The following is a 12,184-nucleotide window of genomic DNA, read 5'->3' as shown; positions in this document are numbered from 1 at the left end:
CCGATTAGTCTCAAACAAACTTCTTAGGCTACAAGATTCATAGTTTGCCCAGTAACTGGAAAGGATTGCATGGCAGGGTACGGCAGGGTACGCAATACCAGGTCAGAGCAGGGAAAATCTCATGATTGACCATGGCCCACGAACAAAAACATCAAAGCTTCAGCTCGTCCCGCCCGAGACCCTGCCACTGGTCAACACGCTCCAGCACCCACCGGATTTCTTCCGCCACCACGTCCGGGCGTGTCAAATGAACGTTGTGGCCACACTCCGGCAGGTAAACAAGATGCGTGTTCGATGAGAGCTGAAGCTGCTCTTCTTTAGCATCCTGGTCAATCAACGGCAATCGATCCAAAAGCCTTCGAAACGCCTGTCTCTGTTCGGTCGTCCCATTGCCCGCCTCAGTTCCCGCCTCGTAGATGCGCTCAAAGTCCCGTATACTACAGCGAATCACACTCACAGGCCGATCCCGCATCGCCCGATTCTGAAACTGTCTCTTGCTCCCAAGCGTGCGGCAAACTTTATTCAGCGTATGGGAATTAGCCTCTGTCTGGGCAGCAGCGGCAGCCCCGCGCGCAATATCAATCGCTCGTTCCCTCCACTCATCTCGCGATAGTCTCGCTTCTTGCCGAAGCCCTGTTACCTGCGCCACTCTGAGATCGCCCAATACGGCATTGATATCAGGGTCTGGGAGACGAAAATAGTCACACTGGCGCTCGGTGGAGCCATCAGCAAGGATCATTCCTGCAACGTCACTGTCATAGAGGTGGAGATACTCGCGGGCAATGATCGCCCCGTATGAGTGAGCAACGAGAACGAGCGGAGGTTCTAACTGCATTGTTTCAAGAAGGCTGTGTAGTTCTCCTGCGGCCGTAACCGTTACGGCCGGCGATCTCGATCCTGATATCTGTGGAGAACGGTAATCCGGGAGATCCGAGGATGTAGTAGTAGTACTAGGGCTCGATTCACTACGGCCAAGGCCGGAGCGATCATAAAGCAAGAGACGACATGACGAAGAAACCAGCGGTGAGAGGGCTGTGTATGAAGCCGCAACATCACCAGCTCCGGCGATAACGACTACCAGCGGATCCCGCGGGCTATTACGCGGTGGCCCAGTGACAGAGACCCATAGACGGTGTGAGCCGATGGAGATCAGCGATGAGCCTGTCTCTACTCTCCAATTCTGGGGTGGTATTGTTGTCATGCTGGATTCTCCAAGCTGATTTGAGTTGGGCGTTGATGATGAAGCGGGGCAGAAAGTCTAGCCCTAACTAAGTCTCCAGTGCGACAGACGACAGAAACCAGGTGGGGGCGGATCGACGAGTTAGTGAGTACAGGATGTACATTCTAACTATTTTGGGGGCCGTTGATCCCCTCAGCCACTGCTGGGCACCCCGCAAATTTCCAAGGTTTCTAGGCCACCACAAATACTATATTAAGAAAGTGCAAAAATGTGGCATAGGGTTCTAGAAGACGTTTAGATTGCTTATGTATGTATGATTCGCTAGACGATCAGGGCTCAGAGGGAAAAAATAGAACTGGCTGTGGTGAGACTTTTGAATATTAGCTTCTTGGTATGCAGCTATTCTGCCCATTCGCGCACGGAGATTTCCGTTTGACTGAATATAGTGTTTTCGTGACGTTGTTTCCCTATGGCTCTTACTCGGGGAGTTCCGGATGAAAAAATGGGTTCTTAGCAGGGATCATAGATCCATGACTGCCCACCGTATCATGCCAGTGAGCTACTGGAATGGGCCGGAGCTGAAATGATGCCAACCTATGATATACCGGGGGAGAAGTATTAGGCAAAAGCATACGGGCGTCGATTGTGAAGGAAGACGATAACTAGCTACCTGTGTAACATGGAGTGCTAGAAAGAACCGAGCCCAAGAGGGGCAAAAGAATTGACAAAGTCGCCTGCTAACTAGTAGTTACCGGACCCGTTGTAGGCGGGCAACCGGCATTTTTGTTGGGGCATAGGTCATGAATCGAGGTTTCAAGGCCAATACCAGTCGCCTAAAGCCCACTAAATGCCGCGTAGAATAATATCTCGACACGGTGATGATAATGGTGATGTGTTAAGAACCAAGGGTGCCATACTCTTGAGCGGACGACAAACAGTGGTCTCAAGTGGGAGTACAAAGGAAGTTTGGTTGCCCGAAGAGTAGCGGACCAGTCTTGGCCTCACTGATCTGGAGCCCAGGTCGGCATGGAAGAAATGGACGGGCAGGACTCTGGTGGAAGTAACGCTGACATTTCATGGGAGATTCTTGTTTCCCCAGGATGATAAGCGAGGGCGGGCCTGTTGGAGGTACCCGGACATGATATGGCGTTGGAGGGCTTCATTCAGTCATAGTTGCCACCAACCTGGCTAGCAAAGGCGGTAGAAACACTGCGGGCGTCATCGTCGTCATGAACGTTGACACCCGGGCGAGTGACGCGAATGCTGGCAGAGCTACCTCCGAAGATACTACCGTTGTCCGGAACGCCAACACGATAGGGCTCGCGTCCACCAGATTCCACGTAGCGCTTCAGACGATCGGACTGGCTGAGACTGGGCTGCTTGCTCATATCATTGATACTCAAACCTGTCAGGCTCACTCCACCTTGGTCAGCACTCCTTCCATCGACGATGCTTCCTGTAACATCAGATTCCGTAGCAGCCACGGACTCTCCAGCAACGCTGGGGGCGCCCTTGGGCCGGCCGCCATTGGCTCGACGGCCCGATAGCGACGGCCACTGGTCGGCGAAGTTCTGGAACATCGGAGGATATCCAGAAGAAGGTAGGCCAACTCCGCCTAGGGTAGAACCGTGAACAGAAGAAACATCGTCAGGAATATAGCCGACGACAGAGCCAGAATCATGATACTCGTTGCGATGACCATTGCGGCCATTCACAGGAGCATTGTTGGCGTTGGAGGCTTGGCTGAATGGCATTTGGAAACGCTGAGGGCCACGGTAGGCCTGCTTAGGCCGGCTGAATTGAATCAGCGATTCTTGCAAGTTTGACAGAGGGCCTTCCACCAGGCAGTGCTGCTCCTTGAAATGCTGTAGAAGGTTGTTCCATAAAGGATGCTTGGAGAGCACCTTCGGGTTACCCAGGATGACCAAGCCGTATCGGGCTCGAGTAAGCGCGACATTGAGACGGCGGGGGTCACTCAAGAAACCAATGCCCTGGTGGTCATTGGAACGCACGCAAGAAAGAATGATGTAGTCTTTCTCCCGGCCCTGGAATGCATCAACCGATGCAGCTTCGATTTCCTTGTAGTTCTCCTTCTTGAACGTTCCGTTCGCCTGCATCGAGCTTACGATATAGCTTCGTTGACCTTCGTATGGAGTAATGATACCGATACTCTTGGGCTGCACACCTGCCTTGAAAAAGCGGGTGACAATCTTCTCGACGTTTGTTGCCTCGGTACGGTTAAGGTAAGAGGTTCCTGATGCCGAAATTTCCTCATTGCCCAAGTTTGACCAGAACATCATCGGGTTGTCCATCATGGGCCAGGGGAAGTCAACATCACGGCGAAGGCGATCATGGACGGTAATACCGTTCTGCAAAGAACCCTCGTAGAACATGTTCGAAGGAAATTCGGAAAGGCCTGGGTGCATACGATACTGGACATTCAGTCGGATAGGCGAGCAACCAAGGATGACCAGTCGCTCAAAAAGAGATTGGTTCAGTCCAGCCTTGGCTGCCTTCTTGTTCATGATCACAGGACCAAGCTGCTGGTGATCACCGACCAGAACGACTTGCTTGCAGCCCAGGACTAGCGGAATCATACACTCTGGCTCAGCAGATTGTGTCGACTCGTCGATCAAAACAGTTCGGAATTTGAACTTGGCAAGACGGGGATCACCTGCACCAACGCAAGTACAGCAGATGACATCCGCGTTGTTCAATATCTCCCGCTCCGCTGAGCGAGTCAGCTGCTTCAACCGTTTTTCATCCTGACTGGAAAGCTCGCCCAATTCTGACTTCAGCTGGTTGAGTTTCACCAATTCAATGTTGCTATCATTCAAGCGAACTTGCTCATGCAAGGAGAGGAATCCGACAGGGGATTCCACATCCTCTCGAGACTTGGCAGTCACACGCACGGTCTTCAAACCGGTTCGGTGGATGCGCTCACAAAGCTGGTCCACGGCAACGTTGGATGGAGCACACACCAACACCGTACCTCCATTGATCTTGGCTAGATGGTAAATGATTGTGGCGGAAGTGACAGTTTTACCAGTTCCGGGTGGGCCCTGAATCAAACTCAAAGGCCGCTGAAGCACGCTCTTGACGGCATTGATTTGACTGCCATTCAGATCTGGGAGACCAGGAACGCTGAATTTCTTGGGAATTTGAGTCTTCATTGGGGCAGCTGCAACCTCGTGACCGAGGAGACGGTGGAAGATGTAACCCGAAACACTCATTTCATCGACAGCAAATGTCTTCATAGCGAGCTGCATGCGGTCGAATGAAGTCGACTTCCAGACATAATCGGCGGTGAAGTTGTGGGTGCACTCCGTGGGTACAGACTTATGATCGCCTTTGGAGCGCAATTCGATAGTGACTTCGTCGGACTGGTTGTTTGGGATCTTGATAACGTAGCCAACACCTTCCCACTTGGAGCGCAATTCTCCCGTGTACTTCAAGCGCATCTCATCACCAACTGCCAACTTTACGTCTCCTAGTTCAAGTTTGGGAAGAACGAAACTAGCAAGGTGCTTGTTGTTAAGACCAAGATCCCATCGAACAATAAGGCCATCTTGGGACTGGGATTCCTTCAGCTTGCGGTCGTAATCAGCCTCGATCTTGACGAGAGGACCGAAGATATTTTGATACTGGTAAGCATCATCGTAACGCAAGAGGACGGGGGCAGGTTCATCGTCAACGGCTGTAGCCTTCTCCAAATCATCCAGGGTTGCTTGGGAGTTCTCTTTCCACATTTCCTCCAGCTTCGCAATCAGTTGAGGGCTGAGGTGGCGAGCGCGGAGTTGTTCTTGATCAGTGGGCGCGCCCACAAGCCAGGGTAAGAAAGAGCGGTCCTCGATAAGGGGCTGCCAGCGCGAAGTATCCCAGTTCATATCCTTGGAAGAAGGCATGGCCGCACATGGCTGACGACAGAGAAGAACAACGACCGTGTCTGATTTCGCGGGGATGAAGCCGAGCAGGAAAACATTCTTGGTACCGCAGTTGTAACATTCGAGGATAGTATCTCCAAGGGAAGAGTCCGCGTGAAGTTGAACTTCCTTGTGACGAGCACGAACAAGGTGATTGACGATGTGAGAAGAGGAAGTGTTGCCGCGGGCGCTACAGAACCATTTGTTGCAGGAAAGACATTTCACAACACTGCTAGGGTTATGAATGCCACAGTACCTGATAAAGACTTGTTGTTAACACATGCGCTCACACATCTATCATATCGTTCAAAGACACTCACGCGCATGCATGAGCAGGGAGCTCCTTCTCTTCCTCCGCATATCCCTGGCTTTTCTGATTTCCGTTGGCGGGACCTCCGATAGTACTCTCCAAGTCGTCATCTTCTAGGATATCCGATCCTTCATCTTCGTCATCGTGTCGACGTGGTCGAGCTCTGCCGAGAGCAGCATTATGATCATCCAACTGAGAGTCATCCGCTAGGCCTGGTGGGTAGGAATCCATGGTGGACGAAGGTTGTCAAAAGTTGGCCCAGAGTGAGGGGAGCGAGAGAAACGTGAGTTCAAGGTGAGAAAAACATGCGCTTCAAATCAAGAGGAAATTCCCGAGCCGTAATCAAATGAGCGTAGCGGACAATCCGGTCATCCAGTGTGAATCTTAAAGGCCCGCTCTGACTGTGTGGTGCCTGAGTGGCAAAGGAACGGTTATCTAAAAAGGTCCAGGTGAAATTAGTGAGGAACAGGAATGGACAGTAAGAACAGACTCACGTCACGTCCAGCTCTTTGTCATAGAAAGGCCCGACAAAAGAAAGTCGAAAAGTTTGGGTGGACAAAAAGCGCCTCCGCATCTGCGATCCGGATTCTCTATCAGTGGGATCCCACTACGGCAGGCGGAAGCCCCCATCTGCGCAGCCCCGGAGTTTGCAAGAAAAAAAAGTTGCCCGCCTCGAATCTTTTTGGAGATCATCTACATTTTTGCAGCCACACTTTTCGCAATATGTTGGTATGTATATCCCACTTGCTCTGATATATTCTGTATATGCTTACTTTTATAATAGCGCCGACAAACCCGCGAACGCCGTGATTATCTCTATCGGAGAGCCTTGCTGCTCCGCGATGCCTCTATCGCCGAGAAGCGAGCCCAGCTCAAGGCCTCTCTCGCCTCTGGAAAACCTCTAGATCCCACAATCGCAAACGACAAGTCTCTTCGGGAAGACTTCAAATACGACGAATCTAAGGGCCAGGATGACGAGGTGGATATTGACGACGAATACGCCTTGACGTCCGGCGTCATTGACCCCCGGCCTTTGGTCACCACATCGCGCTCGCCTTCTGCTCGTCTCGGCGCTTTTGCCAAGGAGATTCGACTTTTGCTTCCCACTGCCATTCGCCTCAATCGTGGTAACCTCGTTCTTCCTGACCTCGTCTCAAGTGCAACCTCCGCTTCCTTGACCGACATGATTCTTCTGCACGAGCACCGTGGTACACCTACCGCCATGACTGTTTGCCATCTCCCTCACGGCCCGACTGCCAGTTTCTCGCTTCACAACGTTGTTCTTCGCGCCGATATTCCTAACTCCGCCCGTGGTACTGTCTCGGAGAGCTACCCCCACCTGGTCTTCGAGGGCTTCACCACGAAGCTAGGTACCCGCGTCGTTCAGATTCTGAAGCACCTTTTCCCTCCCCGTGAAACTGGAAAGGTTGGCAACCGTGTCGTCAGCTTCGTCAACAAGGAAGACAGCATTGAGGTGCGACACCATGTCTTTGTCAAGACTGGATATCGGGACGTTGAGCTTGCTGAGGTCGGACCGCGCATGACGATGCGACTCTTCGAGATCCGGGGCGGTACCCTTGAGAAGGGCTCCAGTGGTGACATTGAATGGGCGCTCACTCAGTACACAAGGACTAGCAGAAAGAAGGATTACCTTTGAAGTGTCCACGGATTTTCATCATGGTGTCGATTGCAGGCGTGAAAAGATATGGCATACGGGATTTTTTTTTGGCAATTTATTGGTCAATCAACTGGCGCATCGGTGTTAAGGGTTATTAAAAGCTCCTGTTTTACCAACTCATGTACTTAGACTCTTATTTTATCTTCATATCAATACCCTATGAGAATGACCCTCACCATGAGTAGGTATCTCCGGAAGTCACGCAAATCTCACGTAAGGTATAGATGATTAACTACTTAAGTAAAGGGCTTAGCGTTAGTCGTTTTCTGCTCAGAGTCTCCATGGTAGCCCTTCCCAAACTATTTATCTGTACTTTAACGCCGTAGATCGGGCACTGGGAATTTGGGGTGGTTTTCGTCCTCAGTCAACTTACTAGTAGTATATATTTAGACATAATTTATTTTTATCCATGGATATTAATAGTTCCCTCCAGGCTATAAGAATTTGAAGATAGACTGGTGGTAATAACTCTGTACTAGTAGGTACTCAAGTATTACTATACTGATCACCAAAATCCATTTAATATCACGTAATGCTCGGCGAGGTATGTCAGGCCCAATTTGAGATAAACTGCAAAATGAGACCGATATCGCCTTGTTTTTGTTAGCCGCAGCTTATTTTTTTGTCTCGCACCCATGCTAAAACCCTAGAACATGACTCCGACTGTCAAATACTCAGTCACCCTTCGCTTAGCCCCTCGTCCGATAGCTGTGTTGTTGGCTTCTATCAACTCTCCTCAACTACCCCGTCTGGAACAACTTCAGAAGGCTCCTCTGCTGTGTTATTATCTTCCTCTGGCTTATTCATAGTAGATGGTCCGAATTCCATCAATATGAGCGATTCCAGCAAGGCATGACTCTGGCTCAGTCCCTTGGAAGAACCATCTCCACTGTCAGTGACAGGCTGTTCGGGCACTGGATCCATTTTATCCTGAACTTCGACATCAGTCGTGCTGCTGGGATCCTCGTAGCTCTTCAGGTAATTCGTGAAGATGTTTTCGTATATCTCCATTGAATACCAACCCTCATGGGCAGGCAGGGGCTCTCCGGCGTGATTGCATTTGGGCAGCGGCATCTTTTTATCGGCTCGACTTTCCCATTCCTTGCCAGTTTGATCTTTGAAGAACTCGGCGAAGGATTTCATGGCAACGGAAAGGTTCTTCTGTGCGGGTAAGAGGAGCTGAACTTTCGACGTACCAACCCGGCTGTACTTTGCATAAGTGCTGTAGCTGGGTTGTTTGGCAAATGACTGCATGATCTTCTACTTGTCAGTAAGCCGCAATTTGAATAGTTTGAAGAGACATGTTAGAGCATACTGCTAGCTGGTACTTCTCTCGTTGGCGCAAGGGATTGCAAGGCCGCACGAGGGTTGCTTTCCAGAGATCCCCATTGTCAGGTTCTTGGTAGACTCGGCCTGGCGATGTCTTACGTCAGTGAAATCAATAGATAGGGAACGAATGTGACTGTATATACCTCGACTCGTTCCCTTCGCTCCCTTGGTACTCTTTTTCGGCGTTGGAAGAAATGGATCCCCTATTCGTAACGCAGTTAGGAAAAAAGTCGATTCCAGGAAAACACATTCACGTACATATCTTTGGCGAGGATTTGGACACGACTGCAGACTGAGCATTTGCTTCATTCGGTTTCCTTTCCGATAAGAGGTTCGTCCAGAGATATGGAGTCTCTTTCAGTGGCCGGCGTGTTTTAGAAAGTAGGGAATCCTCAAGCCAGTCAAAGGACACGATCTTGACATTTTTCAGACTCTTGGCTTCTTTGACTGTCATTGATTAGTTTTGGAAGTTGTTGAAAAATAATAAAGAAGTCTAGATAGAGAAAACTTACCCGCTTCAACATTTTGCTTGTAGGCTTCTTTTGTAGTGACGAGATGTGTTGTTCTGCTGTCAATGCTCTTCGTGTAGTCGCCGCCATTGGCTCGAACCCACTGGGGGATCTTGTCTGCATCCTGGAGCTTTCCCACCGAACAGAGTCTGATTTTCTCAAATGTCTTGCCCATTTTGCTTTTAGGTGGTGAAAAGTGATGATTAAGTCAGCGCAGGCTTTGCCAGTAGATTAAACGGGTGTAGAAAGACAAGCCGTTGGGGGGCAGTGTAGAAAAGTGGCTTACCACCTGCCCAGGTGGGCAAGAATGAAGAGACTTGTATTGATTCGAACAACGGCTGGTGAGAGATGGTAAAGCTGATGATGAAGTAGGTGTAAGCGGAAGTATGAGAGCTTGAATCGAGGATAGATTCATGTGACAACTTAAACGTAGATTTTTCCGGTGGAGATGCATAGGAGATGTTACAAAGGGAAAGAACCTTGGAAGGAGAGAGACAAGAGGGGAGATAGTTGACATGCCGCGAAAGTGAATTGACAAGTATCTAAAAGATAACTGAAATATTGGGATTTCTATGGACAAGAATTGAACTTAATGTGAGGTGAGAAGAGAAGTCACCTAGAGCACTGGCATGAATCATGAACGAACGCTTTTGGCCGCTTTTACAAAGGCACGAATCTTGTCCAGATCTTGTGAGCCATTTGTTTCAACACCAGAGCTAACATCCAGTCCCACCACCTTGGATCCCGCTTTGCCAAGCTTGGTAACAGTGTCGACGACGTTGTCGGGGTTCAGCCCACCCGCAAGAATGACCCGCAAACCTTCATCGCTTTCAAGAACCTTTTGGACACCCACCTCCTCCAGAAGTTGTCCAGATCCACCGGCACCGGAGTCCAGCAACGGAAGTGTGTGGTAGGCACGGCGCGCGATTCCAATATCGCCTGGCGCGAATTTGCGAATCACAGGCACGGGAATCAAACTTGCCCACTCCAATGGTTCTGAGCCGTGGAGTTGAACAATATCCAGTCCCAACTTTTGTTGTTGGGAAAGCACGTATGACAGTGGCTGATTCATGAACACACCGACAAGTTGTGCACGAGATGGATGACGCAGCACGTTAATCGAGTTTTCAAACCATTCCGTAGAAGTTGCCTTCGAGACAGGCTCTGACCCAAGCACCGGTCGGGGCGTAGACTTGACAACTTGAGAGATACGGAGAGCAACGTCGTCTGGAACCAGTCTTGACCTGCCCTGGACCATAATGACACCGATCAGATCAGCACCGGCTTCGATGGCAGCCTTGGCGGCTTCCTCAGATCGGGTGCCACAGATCTTGACCAAGGGCGGGCTTGATGACGCGGAAGTCTTGTCAGTGGATCCACCAAGAAGTTGCGCAACAAAAGCCGCTGTGTCTGGAGCCCGCATCAGAGCTTCTCCCACCAGGATGGCCTTGACACCCTCACTCTTGTATGCCTCCACATCCTTCGGGCCCGTAATACCACTCAGAGCGCACACAATGGTGCTTTCCGGCACTTGATCCATGAGACGGCTTGTGGTACCGAGATCGACTTCAAAGCTAGTCAAATCCCGGTTGTTGACTCCGATCACTTGAGAACCGAGATCGACCGCAATCTTCATCTCCTCGGGGGTGTTAACTTCGACAAGAGGCTCCATTCCCAGACTGCGAGAGTAGTTGTATAGGCGTGTGAGAAGTTCAGTGCTAAGCATCTTCACAATCAACAAAACAGTGTCAGCGCCGGCAAGACGCGCCTCCAGAATTTGGTATTCATCGAAGACAAATTCTTTGCGCAGAATAGCCGGTCGATTAGTGAATCCCTCCAAGCTCTGGCGAACTGCACGAAGATCATCAATAGTACCCTTGAACCACTCGGGTTCGGTCAAAACAGAGATTACACTGGCGCCAGCTTTGGCATAGTCGCGTGCTTGAGCGGGGGCGCACACGTCCGCGGAGATGATGCCCTTAGAGGGAGATGCTCGCTTGATCTCCGCCATCAGAGATAGAGGATAGTCCGATTGTCTCAAACGGTCAGGGAACGAAATCTGTGGCGGCGCGATGTTCAGATCGTAAGCAGCCTGAAGAGCCTCGGGGCGTGATGCATGGATTTTCTTCTGCTCATCAACGGCGTTTCTACGATGAGCATAGATCTTATCAAGAATGGAGAGTTTCTTGTCTGCGGGAGCAGCGGGCTTAGCTGCGTCCTTGACTGGAGTCGCTGCGCTCTTGTTGTTCCCAGCCCAGGTGCCCGAGGTGAGCTTGAGGAAGTTCTTAAACATCGTTCGCCCATACTCGGTCAGGATACTTTCCGGGTGGAATTGGACGCCCTCCACTGCAAGTTCCTTGTGTCGGACTCCCTGGATGACACTCTTACCGCTGCCGTTCTCGAGCTCAGCCCACGATGAGACCTCCAAACAGTCCGGAATAGTCGAATGAGTTCCGGCGAGCGAATGGTAACGAGTTACAGAGAGGACAGTCGGCAATCCCTCGTAGACTCCCCTGGCGTCATGCTTCAACACCGATGTCTTGCCGTGGAGGATCTCACCCGTCACATCAACCTTGCCTCCGAATGATTGAATTATACATTGCTGGCCCATGCATACACCGAAAATAGGAATCTTTCCGCTGAAGTGCTTAATCGCAGCATTGCTAATTCCCGCATCGGTTGAGGGGTGTCCAGGTCCGGGGCTGATCACTAGTTGAGTAGGCTTCTTCGCAACCAAATCCTCCACAGTGGTTTCGTCGTTGCGGATGACTGTGACTGTGGCACCCTCGAGCACCAAGTATTGGTAGACATTCCAGGTAAATGAGTCGTAGTTGTCGATCAGAATAACATTGGAAGCGCTGTCCAGGCGGGCAACCTTGGTGGGATGGTGGGGTGAATGGTCGACGAGATCTGCCATGGCTGCTGTAGGTGGTCGGGGGGAATGGGAGGAGGTGGCAGATGGAGGGTAAGACACGAATTGAAAGTGCCTCACAGTAGTGATCGGATCGTCGTAATCGTCGTAATCACCAAAAGCAAAGAACCAAGCCAACTGATTTACTCGAGTGACTCAAAAGGACCGACTATGGTTGGGTTCGCAAAGCTTCACCGCCCAACACTAGTCCCAGATAGGCAATGCGGATTGTTTGACTTCGCGCCGCGGTGAAAGATGTTTTTCTGCTGGAGCTCCCCGAAAGCTACCTGAGCTATCATTGTGGTCGACCCTGTTGTCGCCTTCTCTATCTCACACGTCCTCAC

At 50.7% G+C, this 12,184-nt stretch overlaps 5 protein-coding genes across 5 annotated transcripts; 1 reads left to right on the top strand and 4 right to left on the bottom strand.

The window, feature by feature from the left end:
• Positions 1–151: 151 nt before the first annotated feature.
• Positions 152–1,201, bottom strand: N7481_009440 (alpha/beta fold hydrolase; the record flags this gene model as incomplete). Its single annotated transcript, XM_057268659.1, has 1 exon — positions 152–1,201. The coding sequence occupies one exon, from the start codon at positions 1,199–1,201 to the stop codon at positions 152–154; it is 1,050 nt and encodes a 349-aa protein (XP_057119336.1).
• A 1,142-nt stretch (positions 1,202–2,343) lies between these two features.
• Positions 2,344–5,644, bottom strand: N7481_009439 (putative regulator of nonsense transcripts; the record flags this gene model as incomplete). The annotated part of the gene is made up of 2 exons (XM_057268658.1): positions 2,344–5,359; positions 5,424–5,644. 2 exons carry the CDS (start codon positions 5,642–5,644, stop codon positions 2,344–2,346), a joined length of 3,237 nt encoding a protein of 1,078 aa, XP_057119335.1.
• Positions 5,645–6,136: 492 nt separating this feature from the next.
• N7481_009438 (snoRNA-binding rRNA-processing protein IMP4) lies at positions 6,137–7,070 on the top strand (the record flags this gene model as incomplete). The annotated part of the gene is made up of 2 exons (XM_057268657.1): positions 6,137–6,142; positions 6,198–7,070. 2 exons carry the CDS (start codon positions 6,137–6,139, stop codon positions 7,068–7,070), a joined length of 879 nt encoding a protein of 292 aa, XP_057119334.1.
• A 747-nt stretch (positions 7,071–7,817) lies between these two features.
• N7481_009437 (BRCT domain protein) lies at positions 7,818–9,104 on the bottom strand (the record flags this gene model as incomplete). Its single annotated transcript, XM_057268656.1, has 5 exons — positions 7,818–8,348; positions 8,407–8,504; positions 8,564–8,623; positions 8,679–8,867; positions 8,933–9,104. The coding sequence occupies 5 exons, from the start codon at positions 9,102–9,104 to the stop codon at positions 7,818–7,820; spliced, it is 1,050 nt and encodes a 349-aa protein (XP_057119333.1).
• A 459-nt stretch (positions 9,105–9,563) lies between these two features.
• On the bottom strand, positions 9,564–11,846 carry N7481_009436 (bifunctional anthranilate synthase/indole-3-glycerol-phosphate synthase; the record flags this gene model as incomplete). Its single annotated transcript, XM_057268655.1, has 1 exon — positions 9,564–11,846. One exon carries the CDS (start codon positions 11,844–11,846, stop codon positions 9,564–9,566), a length of 2,283 nt encoding a protein of 760 aa, XP_057119332.1.
• Between the last annotated feature and the right edge of the window lie 338 nt (positions 11,847–12,184).

Source organism: Penicillium waksmanii (genome assembly GCF_028829765.1).
Source record: "Penicillium waksmanii strain IBT 27052 chromosome Unknown utg000008l:1.0-5622682.0:1.0-5626561.0, whole genome shotgun sequence".
NCBI lineage: Eukaryota > Fungi > Ascomycota > Eurotiomycetes > Eurotiales > Aspergillaceae > Penicillium > Penicillium waksmanii.
Note: the sequence above shows the minus strand (reverse complement) of the source record. Positions and strands in the feature narration are given on the sequence as shown.